Below are 24,779 nucleotides of genomic sequence, written 5' to 3'. Positions count from 1 at the left end.
TCGACGTTGATAAAAACTAATTGGTCGCCTTTGTAGTTTATTTTCTGCACAAAAAAAAAAGGAAATAGGCTAGTAAATTACAACATTTCTGGGAAATCAACGCAAACTTAAATTTGTGAACACAGCGAAGCATCGGTAAGTATAATATGTTTTAGCATTATTAATATTTGCTAATTCAGAATCCTTCTCTCATTAAATGCGTGCGAGACATACATAAGCTTTCCAAATCTCACTACAAACAACTTTACTGCATGCCTCAGTTCCTGCGATGGGACATAGAATTTAGAGAATAACTTTGCATGAAAAACTGATGTGGTATATGTATGTATTTTATGTATTAAATACACTAAAGGAAAAAGTTTTTGAGTGTTTTATTAAACTAAAATGAATTAACAAATTCCGGATTTGTATTAAACTTATTACCGTTTTGGTATTATTTAGTAATATCGCACTGTTTATACATCAATACCTTTATGGTATAAATATTAATACCGCTTAAGTATTATTTTCAATACCATATTGGGATTTTCATAATAACGTATGGTACTTTCATGCTAATTTCGCTATTCGAATATACTTCGAAACCCACTTGTCCATCCAATTTGGGGCCAACAGTGTAGAAATCTAAATGACGTTTTTCCCATGCTATGTCCCTGCCAACATTTTTTGAATTTGGGGGCGCTTCTGAGAATCCCCACTACGTCGAAAACAATCATACGACATCAAAAACTCGTCGGAAAAGCGCCGTCACTATTGAGAAGTTGTACCACGCCAAGTTACTACGAAAAGTTTCTCATCAGCGCAATTATTAGGTGCCTATTTAGATCAATTTCGAAGGACGCCAATAAGAACCCCTGATAGTTTGCAGGAGTCTGTGGTAGCGATGAGGATGAAATGGAACCTTGAAATGCTGGCAGGGAAGTGATCGTTTTTCAAATATTTTTCCAGGCACGCTATCTCCATCGAAAATAAACAAACTGGCTGATAGACGCTGCAATATGTAACTTGCTACTTAAAACTCAACATCATTCTTTTATTAATGCAAAAAATTATGTTAAATGCGATGAGATAAACCGAAAAATGTTATATTTATAAGAAATTATAAATGTTTAATCAAACCAATAAACATCTACACAATCGTGTTTAACTTGACCACAATGATTCTTCTACAATTACCTTAAAATGCACTTTTTCTAATAGTTTGCAGGGGTTCTTATTGGCGTCCTTCGAAATTGCTCTTAATAGGCACCTAATAATTGCACTGATGAGAAACTTTTTCGTAGTAACTTGGCGTGGTACAACTTCTCAATAGTGACGGCGCTTTTCCATTTCATCCTCATCGCTACCACAGACTCGTAAGTGACACTGCAACAATCGCAAACTGTGATAGTATTTTGCCATCACTATTCGCATGAAAGTATTTTGCCATCACTATTGTTACAAGAGCCATTTTATATTTTGTGAAACACCAAGCGCAACTGGCTTATTATAATTTATTTCAATGAAAACGAAAATAAAGTGCTGAAAACATGTTATTACGCTTAAAATTGTGAAAAGTAAATTGGTGAACAATTTTTGACTTTCCAAATGGAATAAAGTGATAGTTTTTCAAATATTTTTCCAGGCACGCTGCCTCCATTGGGAATAAAAGTACTGTCTGATAGACGCTACAACATTTAACTTACAACTTGTAACTCAACATCAATCTCTTATTAATGCATAAAAATGTGTTAAATGTGATGTGATAGCCGTATAAATGTTATATTTATGAGAATTTATAAATGTTTCATAAAATTAATAAACATCTAAACAATCGTGTTTTACTTGACCACAATGATTCTTTTACAACTATCTTAAAATGCACTTTGTCCGATTTTTTTAAGGGGCTCTTATTGGCGTCCTTCTAAATGTATCCGGAAGGGCTCCTAATAATTGCACTCATGCGATACTTTTTTGTAGTAACTTGGCGTGGTACAACTTCTCAATAGTGACGGCGCTTTTCCGAGGAGTTTTGGATATCGTATACGACTGTTTTCGACGTAGTGGGGATTCTCTGAAGCGTCCCATATTCAAAAAATGTTGGCAGGGTTTAAGCCCGCATCCCGATAATAGAAATACAGTGCACTCGCGGTAACGTGAACTAATTAAACCCAAGAGAGTTCACGTTAGCGAAAATGTACACGTTAGTGAACTTCAGCGAATTTCAGAACAAAACATCGCCATATTCGGGAGTTTTACACGTTCTAAAGTGATAGTCTTTAATTTTTTGTTATTAGTAATATTAAAAACTTAATTTAATTTCATAACAAAAATTAAAAAAAAGATCGGGAAAATATAAGTGGGTATGGAACTATAAAGCAATTTAAATTAATAATTAAAATTCACGAAAAAAGTTAAACTAGATCACTAAAAAATTCCGTAGTTGTATTTGAAATTGCATTTGGCATTGTTAATCTGCCTTTAACCTCAAATCTCATGATTACGGATTATGCGCTTTATGCGCTTTACAGACTATCAGTTATTCCGGACGGAATGTCGGTGTTTATAAAGAATCTTTCAGTGTGTCGGATCGATACGACTTGTCGGCGATGACTAAATAATCGGTAAATGTGTTATCGATCCCATAAACATGCAGCAGTATCGATTATACCTTCGGACTTAACTTATAATGTGCACAATATATGGGATATGTCCGACACGAGCACTGTCGTCCGGAATAACTGATAGTCTGTAAAGCGCATAACAGCTATGACACATTTTGGAATTGAAATTTTGCGATTTTCAATTCCATACGCTTTAGCGCGATTTCTGGAACAAGCATTATAATTCGCACGATATTATTTTCGATACCAATCGCAAAATTTTGTGATTTTGAGTATAAAGATTTCATTCCTAGTGTGAACGTAATATTATAGTGTGAACGAAGTATATGCGGTGGCAGGACGCCATTTAGGTAATGGGTTTTATGTCTCATCTCATAGTTATTTTCGTACACTTACAATGGAAATTACAATTTGTAGATAAATTGGTACAGTGGGAGTAGTAGAATTCCAACCCTGATTGTAACCATACACGGTTTAATAATATTACGGTCAAAAGTTTGCGGTGTTGTATACTTTTATTTGCTCCTGACCGTTCAAAAACGTAACCAAAAAAGGGAAGACGGGCCGTAGCTTATTTTCTGCACACCAAGTATCATAGTTTTTTTTTGTAAGAAATATGTCTGAACCTCAGTCATCGCTACTTTTAAAAAAGCAATTGGCAGGTGAGATCTCGATAAACCTATACTACTAACGCGATATATGTATATTTATATTGTTCGACAGCGTTTATAAGGCGTATAAAGGATATACATTCTGAAACTTATTTCGTGGAATCTTTCGCTTGCAGAAATTTTTTTATTTACCATGCGCTATCCACCATCTGTATAAATTGGTTCAATGATTGATAGGGGGCACCTCGTGTTTTCTTGAGTTCAATAAATAGCCGCACGTCCGTTTTGATTTTTTTTATATTAATAGATGAAAATTACTTCCAGAATTATGTGACTCACCACTAAACTTTCGATGGTAACGAGACAGACACTTTTTGTACATTAACTTGATCCCCGGTTCCATATCATCAGTTGTGCATAATTGTTAAATGTGATTGATTCTGAGCCTAATGAAATTTTTAATTTTGCTTACTAAATTCTGCGACAAGTGCTCATCTCAGATATCCACACTTCGATCCATGTCACATATTGATCCCTAGCGATCTCTTATGTGTGTTGAGAGTGTCATATTTTATGGTGTATGTTTGCTAACAATTAATTCACAATAGCTTCATTATATGCTGTATAGGACGTGCCCCCAATTTTCCTTAGAGATAATCAACTCGATACAATTCCATAATGGGAATTTCTTATAATATATTCCTTTCTATACTTACCACCAATAGAGAGGTGTGTAATAGGTTTACCATTCCGTTTGTAATGTTTAAATATCAGTTTCCAATTTCTCGATAAAAGGGAAAATACTATATTGATGGACTACATTGGTCCAAGATTTTATATATAGCCGGATTTGCAGATTTTAAGTATGTGCGCTCCTCCTTAAAAAACCTTTTTTTACACTCAATTCGCTTGATACATGTAGCTAATGTTTCTTTTGATCAATAATAATAAAATATGCCAAATGTGGCGGTCCATATTTCGATATAAATAAATGTCCTGATTTGCGTTCTCATATATTTTTTTCGTTTGTATGAAAATATGTCCATTATCAAAAATGAGTATTTTCAAACTTTTGGCCTGAGAGTTCCAATGTTAACAATGTTTATACTTTTCCTTGACACCTACATATAATATATGTTCGTTTCCAACTAGACAACAAAATATGAAGTGACTTGCTTTTCGTTAGTTGATTAAAAATTGTCACTATTTTTAGCTCTTTACCTACAATAAAATAGGATTTAAAAATTTATATTTTAATCAAACAAAAATGTATTCGTATAAAAATTAAATAAAGCACTTCAACTTAAAAATACAACAATTCTGGATTACAGAACCCTTTCTTTTTTAAAAGACCCTTCTTGCTCTTGCATAATCTGCAACCATTATGGAATTTAAATAAGTTTTGAATGAAATGAAATTTCTGAAAATGCTATGTTTGATGTTGCATTTGATAACATAAATGTTATTATAATGTTCTTACAATCCAATTAAACATTATTTAAACTTTTCTAATCATTTGGTAAACGTAATTATAGTTCTGGGTATCATTAATGATTAAGTTAACACAGGGGAATAAAATTGAAATTTTTTGTGTAGATTTGAAATTTATAGCAAAATTTTAGTAATTTGACTTGGTTTTTTTTCTTTCACCTCGACTTTTCGAGTTATGTTCAAAATTAAGGCACTTCCGCTACATATATTGGAATAAATTTAAAACGGTTCACCATAGTAAATAAAAAAGAAAAACAATCGAAAATCCTAAACAATATTCTCTTTAAACCGTGCCTACATTGTTTTTCAATTTTCCAAGTAGTTTTAAAGATATCGTTAAAGTTTTGAAAAAAAAAATTAAAATTAAAAAAGAATTGTTCTTTAAAAATTCCTAAAAATGGGACAAAAATCACAGTTTTGGTCCAGAAACATTGTTAAATATATTTCGAATAAAATGAGCTTTATTTCATTACAATCAGTGCACAACTTTTGATTTTGTATACGACTTACTGAATTGATATAAATTTTGTAAATCCAAAATGATTTACAAAAAATATATATTAAATTATTAAATTATTTTGTGTAGCAATACTACCTCGTCGTTTCCTGTCGAAGACATACACCATCTCAAACAATTGTCCGTATATCAACCTGTTAAAGCTATATTTCATCGTATCGCAGAAACTAGATAATTTGATTTTATTCGATATTTTAGGTATCAAATAGAAAATAATTATTCAAGCTTGACTAGAATACAAAATACAATGAAATATAGCTTTAACAGTTAGGTGTATTGAGATAGTGTATCTGACTATATCATTATAGGCAACATTTAATTTCCGTCTGTCTTCAACATCACAATTAGCAAACACTTCGCAACCATAAAGAAGGGTCGGAACAAGATAGGATTTGGCTAACAGTATTTGAATATTCAGTGGTGTGGAATTTCGTACATGTTGCGGAGTTTACCCACAGTACGTTTTATGTGATTGTTCCACGTTAGCGTTGAATTAAAGACGATACGAAGATTGCTCGGTGAGAGTACGCTGTGTTCCCAATAATGACGTTAATATTAGTACAGTAATTCCTCGATTTACTTCGTGATTGGTTCCGGAATTTGACGACGTTAATCGAAACGACGTAAATCGAATTAAACTATCATTATTCAAAAATATCAGAGTTTAAAAATTAAGCAAATGACAACCCGTTACGTTGTATACATATAAAAAACATCGCTACTTCGACAAATGCGTGATATATGCAATATCAATCAGAATTAGACAAATTTTCGGTAAGAATTTCAGCAATAAATGTTTCGTTGTTATCATCATTGGTACTTATTTCTCCTATGGAAGGCGTTTCTGATAAAGTTGGCAAAAAAATCGACGACGTAAATCGAAGTTGGATGGAACACAAAATTTTACGACGTAAATCGAAACAACGTAAACCGAGGCGACGTAAATCGAGAAATTGCTGTAATATATGTTGTATTCCTATTACCAATCAGTAAGAATTTTGACTTTTTGGGGTTAGACCATTGTTTTTGGCCATGCGTGAATTACCTTGTTTATCACATATACAGTAATTTGCAGCCGTACTAGGGAATTGGTATAGTTTCTGCAGTTTAAGTGGAAGCAAAGAGTAATCTACAGTGTCAAAGGCCTTGCTGTGATCTAGTAATATGAGAAATGATAACATTCGATTATCCAAAGTAGACTTAATGCCTTCCACAACATCTAGTAGAGCTGTTGTACAGTATCGTTGTTTTCGAAATCCTGATTGGCTATCAGTTAAAAGGTGTTTATACCTTTCACCATAGGATGGGGGATATGCTAACTTTTGTCATTCCGTGTCGTGGAGAAATTCTGAGTCGATCTAGCTGTGTGCGTCAGATCTGCCTTACGGAGACTCCTGGAAGAGCAAATCTCATGCGATCCAGTTAAAAATTGGTACGTGATGTTAGTATATGACTTTTATGATATGCTAACTTTTGTCATTCCGTGTGTAACACACCGAAATATTAGTTTCAGACCCCACCCATAAAGTATATTTGTATATGCTGTGTCGTGGAGAAATTCTGAGTCGATCTAGCTTTGTCCGTCAGATCTGCCTTACGGAGACTCCTGGAAGAGCAAATCTTATGCGATCCGCCTAAAATTTGGTACGTGCTGTTAGTATATGACTTTTAATAACCATGCGGTTTATATGGTTTATATATATAATATAAACCATATAAACCGAACCCTAAATTAGTAGAACTTTCTACGAAATCCATCGTAGAGGGTACATAAGTTTTGGCATGGCCGAACTTACGGCCATGCCATGACATTAACTAAAAGTACCTATTTTTTCAACATTTAACATCATCTTTATTTACACTGAATTTCAATTCATATGTAGCAATCCCTCGATTTACGTCGCCTCGGTTTACGTCGTTTCGATTAACGTTGTCAAATTCCGGAACCAATCACGACGTAGATCGAGGGATTACTGTATACCATTATGCCAAACTGTATCGATGCTTAACAGAGAAACAAATTTAACTTTAGAAAGAGTAAATAGTTAAAATGAAAAATGAGCAAAAACTATAGAGGGGCAGTATACACCCATATACCAAATTTTAGGGCACGATGAGTAAAATCTAAATCTGAAATAATTTAATCAAGTTTACTGCCAGAATTCGAGATATTTGTACTTTAAGTGGCGATTGAGTTAAAGTTAAAAACAAACGTGACCACTGTGCAAAAACTATAGAGGGGGCTGTATACACCCATATACCAAATTTTAGGGCACGATGAGTAGAATCCAAATCTGAAATAATTTCATCAGTTCATTGCCAGAATTCGAGAGATTTTCACTTTAAGTGGCGATTGAGTTAAAGTTAAAAACAAATGTGAACACTGTTCAAAAACTATAGAGGATGAAATTATTTCAGATTTAGATTCTACTCATCGTGCCCTAAAATTTGGTATATGGGTGTATACTGGCAATGAACTTGATGAACAATGAACTTTTTTTTCATGGACAATGCCTTGTTTTGTTTGGTCAGTATCATATTTTTCAATCTGCTGACTTGATGAACGCAACTGTGTTCTTTTTTAAACCCGAACTGTTCCTTTGCAATAAGAGAATTGTCGGAAGCAAAATGCCTTTTTTAAATATTTTCCCAAATTACTTAGCAAGCTAAAAGAAGGTCTATAACTTTGTGGATCCGTTTGAGTTTTGTTTGGTTTAAGAATTTCAATTACCTTAGCCCTCTTGAAATCAACAGGAAAATAATTCAAGTTTAAACAAGAGTTAAAGATGACTGATAATTGTATGGCTTTTGCTGGCAGATCTTTAATTATTATAAATTCCAGGCGACAGAGTTTTCAGTGATTTTATTATATGTGAAACTTCTTCAATTGTTGTGGGAATTGTTTCTTCGTCTTCGTTCGTTCGTTTCTGTTTTCTCTTTAAAAAGCTACATACTTTTGAATTAACGATTCTATCGATAGAGTGCTTATAGGAAGTAAGACAAGTTTCTGATAATAAAGTGTACGTATGCTAGTTATTTATATTTTCACTGTCACATCTATAAGTTTTGTTATTAACAGTAAAATTTGGAATGTTCTTCAAAAGGATTTGACACCTGATTTTAATCTGGAGAGCATATTACTCCGCTAGTTGTTACGGTGTAGGTTAATTTTTTATTTAAGTGGTCGTGTCGCGAGTTTAGCAATTTTGTTTATCTCAATAGACTCGGATACCACAAAATTTTCTGTCGATATTAGAATTTTGTTTTCAATAAATTGTTTAAATGAAGTCCAATTAGTCCGTTTAAAGTTAAAAAAATAACTGGTGTCTATGAAGTTCATGGTGGATGAGTTTATTGTACACCAAAAAATTGTTGGAACAGCAAAAATGCTTGCTAAAACCACAGTTTTTGTAACAAATAACAAACAAATACTGCTTAATTAGCAAACGTGTTTGCTAAAAGTTTTCGACAAATATCGCTGACGAAATAAGGAACTGCGTTAGTTTTTTCTGCTATAACAACTACAAATTTTTATTGTCTATCAAAAATCTTTGTCATTTTTTAATCGACATTTTGAGATAAAATAAAGTCAGAGAGAATAAAAACACAAGAGGACGAAAAATTCTCTTCTGCGAAGAAAACAAACGTCAACCGTATAGATGTCGCATAATGCATGCAGCTTTGGTATTACCGACGTTGCGGTCAAAGCGCTGTTTTGATAAATTCTTTATAAAGTCATCGGCAGTTATAATTTCAAATTGTCTGCCAAAAACTTTAATGGCATGAAAACATTTATAAAAATAAATACTTTTCGTAAAGCCGACAGAGAACTGAACTGGGGGACGCCGACGCAAATTGTATGATATTTGAGAGAAGCGCCGACAAAAATTGCATGACATTAGAGAAATTTTCCTCATGACTGCCACCTACTGACGCAGTTTCGCTTCACAGTTTCGTTCTCTTGTCTTTTTATTCTCTCTGATAAAGCATCTAATACAATAACTTCTACATTTCTCCGTAATACAAGAAACTTTGGAAAATATACCAAAATATCAGCTCTTATTGGAAAATACTTTACAAAAATATAGAGTCCTTTTAGAAGACCTTCATCGAGTTTAGTTTGCTGTTGCTGTCATTGCCGAAGACATTGACATTTAAGATAGTAATTTTCTGAGAGGTTTAGCATATACACAATTCCCAGGGTTCGTTTCCATAAAATAATGTTTTAACTAAAATGTAAATTACTATCTTCTTATGGGTCATTTATATTGAATAGGGCTACTTGTTCACAAATTTCATTGCATAATCAAAAAATACTAATTGTTTTTTAATGTTTGAATAATGTGTACCATTTGACTATTTTGGGCTTATTGCAGCAGTAATTCTACTATCAGATAGACCGGAGTGAATTTGTAATTTTATTCAGATAAGGGTGGTATTAAGTTCGAGTTTAGCTGCTAAAAACATGATTTTTTCACGATTACTTTTCTTTAATAATCCATTTTAAGGAATACAAAATTTGTGAAAATTTGCTTTGGGCTTTTCCCCATCAAGTTATAATAAAATTTGCAACAAATATGTATAATTTCATGCATTTTTCTTATTGATTTAGTTTTCACTTTAGCGATTTTAGCGGCTAAACTCGAACTTAATACTCACCTATAAGCAAAAACCTATAAGCAGAAAAGTTCGATAATTTTACTCTTCATACTTGTTTTCACAAAAAATATGCCGCTCGTAATTAAACACAACCGTTCTGTGAGAGAGTCAGTAGCAAACTTGTTGAATATGGTAACTCTGTACAGCGTGGATGCTGTTAGCTTTGTAGTTTCATACGTTTTTCTATAATCTCTTTATTCTTTATCGTACTCTTGAATTGTTAAGACAATTTTTGTAAATAAATAGCAAAACTAAACAGGTTATGGGCCCAGGACATTAAAACACATTACGATTGGAAGTTAATTATTGAAATAAGAAGATTTTAGAAAAGAAAATGGCTGTTCCTATCGCTCAAATAAAGAAGTTGGCAGCAATTATGATAGCTGGTCTATACAAATGAAAATTGTCCTGATACACAATGTTTATTGGAAAATTGCGAGAGGACAAGAAACGAGAAATGCGGCAAATACAAAATAGGAAGAAATTAATGAAAAGGCTTTAGCATCAATTTGCTTGAGCGTGAAGTCGTCGCAGTTGCTATATAAGAGGATGCTCCACATCTAACGAAGCTGGGGAAAAGCTCAAGGAGATATGTATGCTAAAGGGTCCATTGCAAAAGGTATCACTGTACAAGCGATGGCTGGGTCTTTCCATGCCGAAGAAGAAAATTGCTGAGGTTACTGAGAAACTCCACGAGACTGGCATAGACATTTAGGAGGAGCTTCTGGAAATTATGTTGCTATCGAGCCTTCCAAAAGAGTTCGATAATTTCGTTGTTGAAACGAAAAATCCTTGAAGAGGGAAAGAGACGACAAGAACAACATAATGAGGAAGACACATCAACACAACAACAAGCATTCGCAGCTAAAGAGGGCAACAAAAAATACAACGCAAAGAAACTGTTCAAAGGTAAATGCTATATATGTGGAGTAACGGGACACATCGCAAGTAAATGTGATAAAAGAGACAAAAAGTAACAGGCGTTAACGATGTTAGCTGCAACAGAGGCATCAAATTTTGTAGATAGTGGCGCCACTTCACATATGTGCAATGATCGTGCTATGTTTATTCGATTCAATGAGCATAGAGAAATCATAGCATTGGCTATAAATATATTACAGCCGTTGGGAAGAGCGACGTCATCATGCACAATAGCGGATACGAATTGTTGTTGGAGAATGTTTTATATTCACCATAGCTACAGGCAAACTTTATATCTGTATCCAAGGCTGTGGACAAAGGCTTCCCCAGCAAAAACTCTCATTACCCGGTAATCTTGTAGGTAAGCCGTTTTTAAAAATAATAGCCACTTATTAATTGGCATCGCTCCGGATTACATTTACATACGCATGTCCTAGGAGGAAAGTACTTCTCCCCAGTCATACTTTCGGCCATGAAATAATTAGTGCTTTTAAAGCATATAATAACCTAATATGTAATCACTTATTCGTAGATACACCAAAGCTTGTAAAATAGCCACTTATTGTCTCAGGCAATCAAATCTCGAAAATATTGATTTCTATCGCCGATTACAATGGATCAAAATATGGCAAGTAATGCTGTAATACACCCAGAAAAAAGTGCCTTCGAAACTAAAGGAAAAAGTTTTCATCAATTTAGATTAGCCATTTTATTTACATTAAGTTAAATTACAACAGTTTACACTGAAAATGTACACTTGATGAGAGTCGATTTTTTTATGTATTTTGATCTGCTGAAATCGAAAAAAAAATGTTTTAAAATTTGCATGGAACAGTTTTTGAGATATCCTGTTATTTTTATTTTTTCGCTCTTTTCTCTCTAAACAAATTATATCTCGAGTTAAAAATGTCCGATTATATCGTTGGTACTTAAATGAAAGGTATTAAGATGACGAATAATCGTGTAAAATTGGATCTGTTATAAGTTAAGTGGTTCAAAAATTTTCGATGCGAAAAGCCATATTTTCAAAAAATTATAAAGGACCTTTTCCGCCAGAAAAGTATAAACCATTGAAAAAACGTCTGGAAGAGAAGTTCATGATCGTATAGATGATACTCTAACGTAAGTAATAAGATCAATTAGAAGAAAAACGACCGAAAAATGTCGTCCCATAAAAAAAAAATAATTTTTTTCGAATTCAGCAGATCAAAATACATACGAAAAGTTGCCTTTCATTAAGTGTACATTAATTATTTTTTTTTTGTAAACTAGTGTTATTGTGTGAAATAATAAAATTTACTTGCTTCAGTAAAAAAATCCTAAACTGAAAGAAGTTTGGAATAGTTCATTAAGTAGAATAAGACATGGCATTTTACTAATACTGTTTTCTTAGCGTGATAATCGAATTTACTACTGAACAAGAAAATTTTATTCACTGAACAAACACACACCGAACAAAAACTAAAACCAAATTTAGTAAAATTTCTTATAAAATGATAACTCTGACTTTTTTTATTATAGAAAGCTTATCATACATACGAATAACACTTAGCATAGAAAAATATTTCAGTTCATTCGTATTTAGCCAACTGCCTAAAAATTTGAGAATAACAATTCGAAAATTATTAGGCATTATATTTATTTTTGTCATTACAAGTAAGTCATTATAACTCACCGCAATGTAATGCAACGTGTAATGACAGCTTTACTCCTGGTAATGCCAATTGTAATGAGATGTGGTTACCTAGTTTTTGCTGGGTCAAAATTCTTGATGCGTTACGCCAGGACAAAAATTGTTGCTATTGGAAATTCATCCTTATGACATTTAAACTTTAATAGTTTGTCTCAGTTATTCGAAAGACACATGGTATGATCATTAAAAAGAATTCTGATATGAAATGTAAAACATGTATCCTTAGTAAAATACATGTTTTACCATTTCCGAGGATGTCCGAGAACAAATCCGATGGCGTTTTAGACTTGATACATACGGATGTGTGTGGCCCATTTAGAACAAATTCAGTTGGCGGTTCTAAATACTTTCTGACGTTTATCGATGATAAGTTCAGAACTATTTTCGAGCGAGCCATCAATACGGCAGCATACATAAGAAACAGGTGTCCTACGAAGATTTTAGGAGATAAAACACCTTACGAAGTATGGTATGATAAAAAGCCGAATGTGAAACATTTGGTTCAAGCGCTGTTGCCCTCGATAAGAAGAAGTCAAAGTTTGAAGCAAAGGGTACTGCATGCATTATGGTCGGGTTTTCTTCGTCTTCAAAGACGTACCGTCTATTCGATAAACAGAGGAGAAAAGTATATGAACATCGAGATGTACTTTTCAATGAGGAGCAGTTCTTTAATGATACAGTTGAGGAGCCTGAGAATTATCTAACTCTATATACGGTTCGGAAACTTCTTAGCCTATCAATGAAAGAGAATAGTTAGTTTTTAAAAAATATTTTTATTTTTCAATATAATCTCCTGAAACTTCAATACACTTAGTCCAACGCTTTTCTAGCAGTTCTATCCCTTGATTAAAATAGTTTTCTTAAGGTCTTAAAAAATAGTGTTTTACAACTGTAATTGCATCTTCATTTGAGGTAAAACGCTTGCCAGCAAGGATTTTTTTAGATTTGGGAACAAGTAAAAGTCACTGGGATCTAAATCAGGCGAATATGGTGGATGGTCAAACAGCTCGTACTTTAATTTGTTGATTTTAGACATTGTTAAAACACTCTTGTGCGCTGGTGCGTTGTCTTGATGAAAAATTATTTTTTTGTGTTGTAAGCCAGGACGTTTTTCTCGAATTTGTGCATTTTATTGATCCAAAAGGTTGCAATAGTACTCTGAATTTATTGTTTTACCCTTTTGCAGATAGGCAATCAATAAAATACCTTTGAAGTCCCAATTAAAATAAGAAGTGTCCCATCTATTCGGAAATTTAATGAATTTAAATCATTTCTATGTAATTTTACGGAATTACCGAGTATTATTGCATTGCAAGAAACATGGTTTCAGGAGGGTTTGACGCAATTATATGGAATACCGGGGTATACAAGTGTGCATTGCTGTAGATGCGATGGTTATGGGGGGACATCCGTTAATGTTAGGGATTGTTTGAATTTTACGGTAGAATTATTTAGAATCTACAACTATGTGGAACTTATTGTCTTATCATTGTGTGGTGTAAGAACAAACCAATTACATTCGCGTCATTTTATAGATCACAAAAGTGTAGAATAGGAGAGTTCATACCGATACTTGATAGCCTGTTATACGATTATGCCCGGAATCCGATTATAATAATTGGAGATTCTAATGTGGATTTATTTTTAAACCCCGCTTTTACAGATTTGATTAATGTTGTGGAGTCTTACGATTGCAGAAATATACATAATCTTATAACGGGCCGTTGCGTCAATCTTGCATAGATCATGTATTTAGCAGTTGTACTAATGTTTTTATTGACTCTGTAGAGTGTACTCTATCAGATCACAATATGATATATTGTAAGGTGGAAGTAGTTGCTTCGCATAAAAAGTACATCGAGTTTGAGAAGGTATTTTGCGACTATGAAAAGGCTAAGGAGTTTTTGAATAATGCTCTATGAGTAGTTCAGATCTGGCAGATAATGTCGTCTCATGCTTACAGCAAGCCATAACGTATTCGTCGATTAAGACTAAGTGTAGAAGACTTTCACGTTTTGAAATGACCCCATGGGTGAACAGGAATCTACAGGCTTTGATTCTGATGAAGGAAAAGCTCTTAAGGAGGAGAAGGAGAGCGTCGAATACTAGTGACGTTAATGAGTTACTGAAGCGTGTTAGTAGAATTATTCGTATTGCCATCAAAATTTGTAGGGAAAATTATTATGCAGATAGTCTGGCCAAAATTGGCAGTGATCCGAGTAAAGGTTGGAGTTTCATAAACAAGACGCTAGGTCGTAATAAAAAGCCAGCTGTTAATCTCGGATAGTAGGGGATGATAAGATGAAGACAGATATCTTCAACGCACATTTCATTGAATCAATTGCGTGTCTGAAGAACCAAATTCCATACAATTGTTTGGACAATTTTAATTCGTTGAGAACACTTACACAACGTTCTGAAAGGTTCATCCTAGAAGACTTGGCTAATGATGACATATTGAATGTTATATCCAGTATGGATGTTTGTAAGAGCCCTGGGTGTGATAATATGTCACCCAAATTTGTATGGGAATGTAGGTGCGAACTAGTGCCGATTTTAGTCACCCTGTTTAATATGATTATTTCTACTTCCGTTTATCCTGACATATTTAAGATTCATAAAGTAGTACCAATTCCTAAGGACATGAACACACTGGATGTCAATAGGTATCGGCCTGTTGCAATTTTATCTACGATTGATAAGATACTGGAAAAGATATTATGCGAGAGGCTTCAGTCATATATGGAGATGAATAAATTCATACACGACAGGAAATTTTGGTTTAGAAAAGGTGGGAGCACAAAGGAGGCAGTAGTTAATGTTATTGGAACAGTATGTAAAGGATTAGATGGGGGATATAAGGGAGTGGGGTCTGTATTCTACGATTTTACGAAGGCGTTTGATCTTATTGATCATGTTATTTTATTAAAGAAATTGAGTTTGTATGGGAATCAGGGAAAGGAGAATAAATTATTTGAAAGCTATTTTGTGAACAGGAAACAGTTTGTGCAAATAAACAACTGTCGCAGTTTTATGTCTAGTGTCAAATATGGCGTTCCACAAGGTAGTGCTTTGGGACCGTTATTTTTATCTATATATTTAAATGACTTAAAAGATCTTGAGTTATGGGGTAGTCTTAATTTGTTCGCGGATGATATGTGTTTGTTGTATCCATACAAGCATGAGGAAGCGTTGCAAATCCAGATGGAAAAAGATGTAGCATTAATTCTTGAATTTTCAAGGCTGAATAAATTGGTCATAAATCCCTCTAAAACTCAGCTTGTTAGATTTAGGCCACATAATTCAAATGAGCGGAATAATTTTTCAATAACGCTAAACGGAGAGCGTGTTACCGAGTCCTAACAGGTTGGCTGATAATTCCCCGGTCTAACAAAGAAAAACACATTTTTTGTCAAAATTCGTTTTTATTATTCAACATAGTTTTTATTATTCCAATTTTTTGAAACCATTTTGGTAGTACTCCTTCGGTTTTGCCTCAAAATAGGCCTCAGTTTCGGCGATCACCTCTTCATTGCAGCCAAATTTTTTCCCTGCGAGCATCCTTTTGAGGTCTGAGATCTGTGTGCCAGATCTGGAGAATCTGTGTGCCAGATCTGGAGAATACGGTGGGTGGGGAAGCAATTCGAAGCCCAATTCATGAATTTTTGCCATCGTTCTCAATGGCTTGTGGCACGGTGCGTTGTCTTGGTGGAACAACACTTTTTTCTTCTTCATATGGGGCCGTTTTACCGCGATTTCGACCTTCAAACGCTTCAATAACGCCATATAGTAGTCACTGTTGATGGTTTTTCCCTTCTCAAGAGTAATCGATAAAAATTATTCCATGCGCATCTCAAGGTTAGGTTATGTGGCAGCCCGATGTATCAGGCTCACTTAGTCTATTCAGTCCATTGTGATACCACAGTGGTGAACTTCTCTCTTATCACTGAGTGCTGCCCGATTCCATGTTAAGCTCAATGACAAGGGACCTCCTTTTTATAGCCGAGTCCGAACGGCGTTCCACATTCCAGTGAAACCACTTAGAGAAGCTTTGAAACCCTCAGAAATGTCACCAGCATTACTGAGGTGAGATAATCCACCGCTGAAAAACTTTTTGGTGTTCGGTCTTAGCCGGAATCGAACCCACGACCTTGTGTATGCAAGGCGGTCATGCTAACCTTTGCACCACGGTGGCTCCATGCGCATCCCAAAAAAAACAGAGGCCATTACTTTGCCAGCGGACTTTTGAGTCTTTCCACGCTTCGGAGACGGTTCACCGGTCGCTGTCCACTCAGCCGACTTTCGATTGGACTCAGGAGTGTAGTGATGGAGGCATGTTTCATCCATTGTCACATATCGACGGAAAAACTCGGGTGTATTACGAGTTAACAGCTGCAAACACCGCTCAAAATCATCAACACGTTGTTTTTGGTCAAATGTGAGCTCGCGCGGCACCCATTTTGCACAGAGCTTCCGCATATCCAAATGAATGATATGACCAACACGTTCCTGCTATATCGATCAACTTCATTTTACGGTCATTCAAAATCATTTTGTGGATTTTTTTGATATTTTCGTCGGTAACCACCTCTTTCGGGCGTCCACTGTGTTCAATGTCCTCCGTGCTCATTTCACCACGCTTGGGGCAGAGTCCGGAAACTCATTATCAAGCCAAGTTTTTGCTTCCGCCGTATTTTTTCCCTTCAGAAAACACTATTTTATCAAAACACGAAATTCCTTTTTTCCAGTTTTTTTCACAATAACAAAAGTTGCTTCACAAAAGACGCTCTATCTCACAAACTAATTGAATTACAGACGTCAAATTTTGACACGAATCATTTGAAGGTTGGTACTATATAATAATGTATTTAATACTAGCGACGCCATCTATGTATCAAAGCGGGGACTTATCAGCCAACCTGTTATAGCGTAAGGTATTTGGGAGTAACATTACAGAGTGATTTGAATTGGGATCTTCATATGATCGATTTAAAAAACAAAATAGCGCCAGCCGTTGGCATACTATATAAACTTCGATACAAATTGAACAAAGAAGCAAAATTGATGATATATCAAGTTCTGATACAATCTCATCTGAATTATATGGCAATTAGTTATGGTTATAGGACTAAAATCAAAAATTGTGCATTGGCTGTACACGGCAGTGGTTAGACCTATCATGCTATATGGTGTTATAAATAGTCTGGTGGCCGGCACTTCACCAGCCAACAAGTTTAGACAAAGTTCAGCGTATGGCGTGCTTGTGTATCTCAGGTGCATTCAGCAAGACAGGAGCAAATTCCCTTAATGTCATACTGCATCTATTGCCTTTAGACATTTTGGCCAAACAGTCAGCTGCAAGAACGGCTGTTCGGTTGCGCGAGCTATGGCTGTGGTCGGAAAAAAGTTACGGTCATAGTTCGGTCCTCAAAATAATGCCAGATGTGCCTAACACTTTGGCGAGACCACTTTTCGACAATAAGTTTGAGACTCTAATTCCTAACAGTGAGGCGTGGTGTACACGGACCCCGGGGAATAAAAGATATATAGATTTCTACACTGATGGCTCCAAATTGGATGACCAAGTGGGTTTCGGAGTATATTGTAAAGATCTGGAACTTCGAATAGCGAAAAGATTACCTGATTACTGTAGTATTTTTCAGGCTGAAAAATTAGCAATAAGAGAAGTGGTGAATTGGCTGAGAAGTAATGCTCCAAACAATATTGGCATTAATATATACTCAGACAGTCAACCTGCAATAAAATCCTTGGACTCTGTGTTCCTCAACTCGAAAACGGCCATCGACTGCCGCAAATCTCTCAATGAGATGGCTGAGCAGCACAATATTCACCTAATATGGGTGCCTGGCCATAGGAACATACCGGGGAACATCGAAGCAGATGAGCTAGCAAGGCTAGGAACTACCTTACATATTCCAGGGGAACTAGAATCTGTTAGTATGGCTCTGGCTACCTGCAAGCTCTTACTGCGTGAGAAGGCTATCATGATGGCAAATGTTCGATGGGTGAATTGCAAGGGTTGTAACGACACCAACCAAATATGGCCCCATTTAAACTTAAACCGCACACTAGATATGCTAGTGTTCACAAGACGCCAGATATCACTCCTGATATCTGCTATAACGGGTCGCTGCCTGATAGGCGATTTTGCAAAAACTATTGGTGCGAAGTATAATGACTATTGTATGAGCTGTCATGATGCGGAGGAAAAGGAATCAATAAAACACCTATTGTGTGAGTGTCCTGCATTTTGTGTAAGGCGTAAGTAAATTTTAGGGGCACATAGCTTCAGATGACTGTCGGACCTGGAAAACGTTAACTTAAGCAGTCTCCTAATGTTTTTGGAACAATCTGGTTGGTTCAACAGAAGAAAATAATCGAGAAGGTTCAGCGGTTAAAACTAGATGTGCCCATATATAATAGGTACTTTTAGTTAATGTGGTATCACAATGGACTGAATTGTCCAAGTGAGCCTGAATCTTAATCGGGCTGCCACTTTAACCTAACCTATGGTTATAGGAGAAATAATTCCAATATGAGGGCTTTACAGAGGATGCAAAATAAAGCTCTCAAATCTGTATATAATTTATCTAGAAATTTCTCAACCCTGGCTTTATTCAGGGATGTCGCTAAATCTATTATGCCTTTATATGGATTGCACTTATATCAAGCTGTGGTTTACGTTTTTAAATGCCTCAATAATATTGGCTATCACCATGTTACATTCTCTCAAAACCAGAATAATGTAAGCACAAGAGGCAGGATGAACCTTAGAATACCCCTATGTTGGCTTGAAAGAACGAAACAAAGAATAGACTTTTTAGGACCTAAAGCATATAATAGTCTACCTCCTGGAATAAAGTCCACTAAAAATATTTCAGACTTCAAATTACGCTCAAAAAATCATATTTTAAATTCTGTTGAAACACTTTTACTTTAGCAACTTGTACTGATATTGCTATCAAACGATACATTACTATATTCATTATAAATACAATTATATGCGATTCTATCTGTTGGAAATAAAAGTAACTATTCTTGAGAGTAAATCTTCAAATTTATTTATTTTGTAAAATTAACTTCAAAATTAATAGTTTTCTCAATCTGATATTTTTTCCAACTGACGTTAAACTCAATAATTCAAATAAACTAATATTTTTTTGTTCAATGGTATAGTGATGAATAAAGAAAATAGTAAAACAGGTATTTGTCGGCAACATTCTCCCCCTCGTTAAAACATCGTTTTAACCAATTGGAGCAGAGCGCTTAACATCCAGTTTCGCTAATTTGGCAACGGGTCGATGTATAATGCCACCTTCTGTTACTACTTCCGCACTTCGGATATTTCCATCTTTTGATTTATATACTGTCTGGACTATCCCTTTCGGCCAACTATTTCGTGGTAGATTGACATCAACTACTATAACCACATCATTTATTTCAAGAGGTTTACATTTTTCAAACCACTTTGTCCGTCTAGTTATAGTAGGAAGATATTCGTTTACCCATTTTTTCCAAAACATGTCGGCAAACGATTGGTATATCATGATTTTTTTCTTCTAATTCACCTAGATTTTCTAGAACAAACTTAGAGTTTGACTTCCAGTTTCTTATGAAAAAACCACCTTCTCCATGTATAAATGATACTTCCTTTGCCAGAGATATTGCTTCACTTTCGTTACATGCACTATCCAATAGGTCGTCGACGTAGTTGTGGTTCAAAATAGAATCAACGGCTCTTGGGAAATGGACGCTGAAATCCATAGCATTCGTATTCTTAACATATTGGGCAGAACTTGGAGAACATGCCGCTCCGAAAGTCATAACTTGCATAACATATATATCAGGGTTCCTGTTTTCAGCATTTCGCCATAAAAATCTTTGAGCGCCTTGATCCTCTTTACGAATTAGAACCTGATGAAACATTTCTTTTATGTCTCCTGAAATTGCAATTTTTCCAATTCGAAAGCCATGCAGAACAGTTAATAAAGGAGTCACCAAATCAGGTCCTTTAAGTAACATAGAATTCAAAGAAGTATTGTTTACTTTTGCTGCTGCATCCCATACTAATCGAATTTTCCCTGGTTTATTCGGGTTAGTTACCGTAAATATTGGAAGGTACCATGTAACGCCTTCTAGAACCTCGGTTTTACCTACTTTCCGAGCGTACCCTTTTTTCACCAAATCATCTATCTGTTGAGTAATAATTTGTATATATTCAAGACTTGCCTTTTTTTCGAGACACTGAAGTCGTTTCATTGCCATTGAAAAACTATCAGGAACAACAGGTATATTTTCTTTCCAAAGCAAGCCGGTTTCAAATTTACGACCTACAAGATGAGTGGTTTTTTCTAAAATTTGTATAGCACGCTTTTCTTCTTCGGAAACCAGTTCATATTTACAGCCGACATTTTCCAAAGACATGTATTCGGAAACCACTCTTTGTAATTTCTCAATTTCATCATCACAATGACAATATTCTTTATTGTGGAAACCAACTGTTTTTTCCATGCTTACCTCATTACCACCGTGAATAACCCATCCCAACCTTGTCTTTGTTACGCTTGGTTCATTTCTGTTTCCTTCAATCGTCTTCAAAGAGTTGCAAACATAGCTATTATTTAGGCCGATCAAGATTTTCGGAGACGCATTGCTATAAGTAGTTATAGGTATATTTCTTAAATAAGGGTAAGATTCCAGATCCTGTTTTAGTACATTCTGCATTGGTAAGGAGAGATTTTTAACGGTCCTTACATTAGACAGTTCATATTTTTTAGACATTTCTTTGCATCCCGATATGAAGACATCGACTTGTAGAGAATCTTCCTCTACACGGCTTGTTTCTGAAGTCCATTTTAAACATAAATTTTTGGCTTCGCCCTCTAAACCCAGTTGATCGCAAATATCTCAATGTAACGAACATAACACGCTCTTGATTCCATATTATAAATAGACCTAGCGACAGAGTACCGAGCATAATCAAAATCAGATCCCGTCCTCTTATAACGTCTAAAACATCTATTCCTATCAATCCTGAGTCTCGTCAACACAGGAGAATACAATGGCCGATTCCTAGGGAAATCCACCCATCCACGAGGCAAAGAGAGAAAGCAGGGTGATACCTATCATCAGGATAAAAAGCAGGATCACATCTGGACAAATCAAAATTATAAGGATCGTCTACAAAAACCAAATCAAGAATCTTCCCAAAGAAATTCAAAACTCCATTTATCTGACCAAAACCAGCATCAAGAAAAGATCCAAAAAAGTCGTCACCCATTCCGATCCACCAGAACTATCAGGCAAGTCGAGCCAAGACACCATAGGCAAATTAAAATCGCCCAAAACCACGATCCTGTCCGAATCATTCATTCCAGACATAATACTATTTATTGCCACAAAATGACGCTCATAGATAGAACACTCAGAAGCCGGAGGAATATATGAGAATGTGACGAATAACCTGCTAGGTAATCTAGCTAAGTTATCAGACGTTGGTCGGTCTCCGACCAACAAACTCCTTAACGGAGGCCAAAAATCACGATTACACAGCGTATCGAAGAGATCAGCATCGACAATAATCTTAAATGAAGATCTATTCTCAGAGAACTGAGACTTCAACCTAATAGTCCTAAAACCCGATATACTATCGACCCTAGACCTAATATAACAATCAATGTCCTCAGCCTTCGTCTCAGCGGAAAAACGAGAAACAAAAACTACCCTCTTTGAGGCAACCATATTGAGTCTCTTCGATCATTGTTACCAACGTACTACTCATCTACCACCTTTGCAGCCAGTCCAGCACACCTCGAATGCCAATACCCATCACAAAGCCAGCATACAATAACAATCTCATCATCAGGAGCAATTTTACAATCCTCATTCGTATGCTCGGATGAATTCAGTTATGCATATATCTTGCATTTTATCGATTCAAAACACTGGTTGAATTTTAAAACGTGCCTGAAATAGCTATCGGAACTTATACATTGGGAGAGTATAACAAGAAACATCCTTCAGTAATCCAGCCACTTTGCATCTCAATGTATAAATTTCAGTCAACGAAGAGTCTCCGGTATAGGACACTAACATCCCTTTGTGACTTTGATTTGGATATAATGAAAGCCATAACATACACGGCCCTGGGACTTTGCTAGATGTGGCAAAGACTGAATGTTCAATATAAACACTGCTTGCCGTCTTGGTCCATCCACTTCATCCAAACGACCAACCTTTCAATCAGCAGTTGGAAGATCTGGATTACATTGTTTTAGTCTATTTAAAATAGATTAAGGGTCAGGAGGGTTTGCAGGTATCCACGCATGTGCTCTAGGTCTAGCCGGTATGTCTTCTCGACTAACTCTAGAGCAGCTCCTTCCCAAACAAAAAAGTGCTCGGGTCGACTAATCCTAATTTCTTTAGAATAAACAAGGCACTTCTGCGCAGTGTTGCCAGTATTTTCCGAGCTCTTGTCCCCAAAATGGATCGCTTTTATCCCCAAAAATCCCCAATTTAATTTAAAATTCCCCATAAAAATCCCCAAGAAATTTTTGGCAAGTTTTTTGAAAAAAAAGTAAACGAATAGACTCATCTGTAGAAAATCCGTACAAAATTAAAAAAAAAAAAAAAAACATTTTAAATGAAATAAAAATGTGTAATTTTTGTTATACCAGTTTGCGAGTTACAAAAAGATGAAGATTTCAAAACACAAAACCAGGAGACGGGTGCTCAAAATATCATCCGATACCAGCCCCATCAGAGTTAATTATTGGTATAAAGAGTCATCGAGTCATCTTATGCAAATCCTCGCTCGAGAAATAAAAATGGGAGTTCGGTCAACATATAGTCAAGAAATAAAATTGACTTATCGATCAAAATGCGTTGCTGTCCCGATATGAGCTCTACTCTGTATGTACGGGATATGGGATACATTTTCAAAATCAGTGATGTACGCATATGGGTCCTTACGAAATAATTTCACAATAGTAAAAAATTTCTTAGGAAAAAGAGTAAATTGTAAAGAAGCTCTTGGGCCACCCTAATAAATTCCGTGGAATAAAGAGGAGGAAAGTTTATTTTTTTTATTTTTGAGAATCTCTGTACTTCTTTAAGCCTTTTTTTAAGCATGTAAAGAATTTCATATAAACCATAGTTCTTACTGTGATAATTACTCGTATACTGATCAAGTATCGAAAATTCCCCAAATTTGTGGAAATTCCCAACCAAATACCCAAGTCCCCAACTCAAAAATTTGGTCCCCATCCACGAAAAAATATCCCCGATTTGGGGAAAAATCCCCAATACTGGCAACACTGCTTCTGCGTTCCTTAAATCTCTTTCTGGAGGGATTACCTCCTTTTGATGTCGAAGGTTCGACTTGTCAAATTATCGCAACCCGTCTGCAGGTCGACTAATTGGACCTAACTCTTGGTCATTGCCCAAATTTATAACTTCAGTCGATACCCGTCCACTGGGCCCTGAAGTTAGCAACCCAGTGGATGACATTGAATTTCGCTGCATGGTGGCTTAATTTACCACCACACTTGAAATTCGTAATAAGTACTTATTACGATGAATTAATAAGCTATTAAAAACACGTCCGTTCAGTTCGACGGTTGAATGAAAATTTTATAGTACATTTTTGGTGCTTATTGCCATTCGGGAGTTTGCATTACTGGTCAGGCGCATCCCGTAAGAAGGGACCAGATTGCCTTAATGTCATGCTGCGTCTATTATCGTTAGACATATTAGCCAGTCAGCAGCAACAACGGCTGTACGGTTGCGTGAGGTATCGATGTGGTCGGAAAAAATGCGCAGTCACAGTTCAGTCCTCAAAATAATGCCAGATGTTTAAAAGGTAGTGGATTACACTCTGTCGAAAACTCTTTTTCATCAAAAAGTTTGAAACTGTAATTCCCAACAGTGGGGCGTGGAGCACACAGACCCCGGGGAATAAAAGTTATATAGATTTCTACACGGATGGTTCTAAATTGGCGTGAAGAGTAATGGCTACCGCATGAGTTCTAATGATACGGAGGAAAAGAAATCAATTAAACTCCTCTTGTAAGCGAATTTTAGAGGCATATAGCTTTAGATTACTGGCGGGCCTGGAAAACGTTAACTTAAGCAGTCTGCTAATGGTTTTGGAACAATCTGGTTGGTGCAACAGAAGAAAAACGAGTATGTTCTGTGTTGAAAACTAGAAGTGTCCATATGTAATAGGTAGTTTTACTTAATGTGGTATCACAATGAACTGTATA

General features: G+C 35.6%; 1 protein-coding gene across 1 annotated transcript in view; it reads left to right on the top strand.

The window, feature by feature from the left end:
- Positions 1 to 3,040: 3,040 nt before the first annotated feature.
- Positions 3,041 to 24,779, top strand: part of Ube2g1 (ubiquitin-conjugating enzyme E2G 1) — a 43,491-nt gene continuing 21,752 nt past the window's right edge. Inside the window, exon 1 of the mRNA XM_075291096.1 lies at positions 3,041 to 3,265. Coding sequence (XP_075147211.1) covers positions 3,220 to 3,265 — 46 coding nt within the window. The 5' untranslated portion in view covers positions 3,041 to 3,219. The remainder of the gene's footprint in view (positions 3,266 to 24,779) is intronic.

The sequence above is a fragment of the Haematobia irritans genome, chromosome 1 (genome assembly GCF_050003625.1).
Source record: "Haematobia irritans isolate KBUSLIRL chromosome 1, ASM5000362v1, whole genome shotgun sequence".
NCBI lineage: Eukaryota > Metazoa > Arthropoda > Insecta > Diptera > Muscidae > Haematobia > Haematobia irritans.
This window is presented reverse-complemented; position numbering and strand designations above follow the sequence as displayed.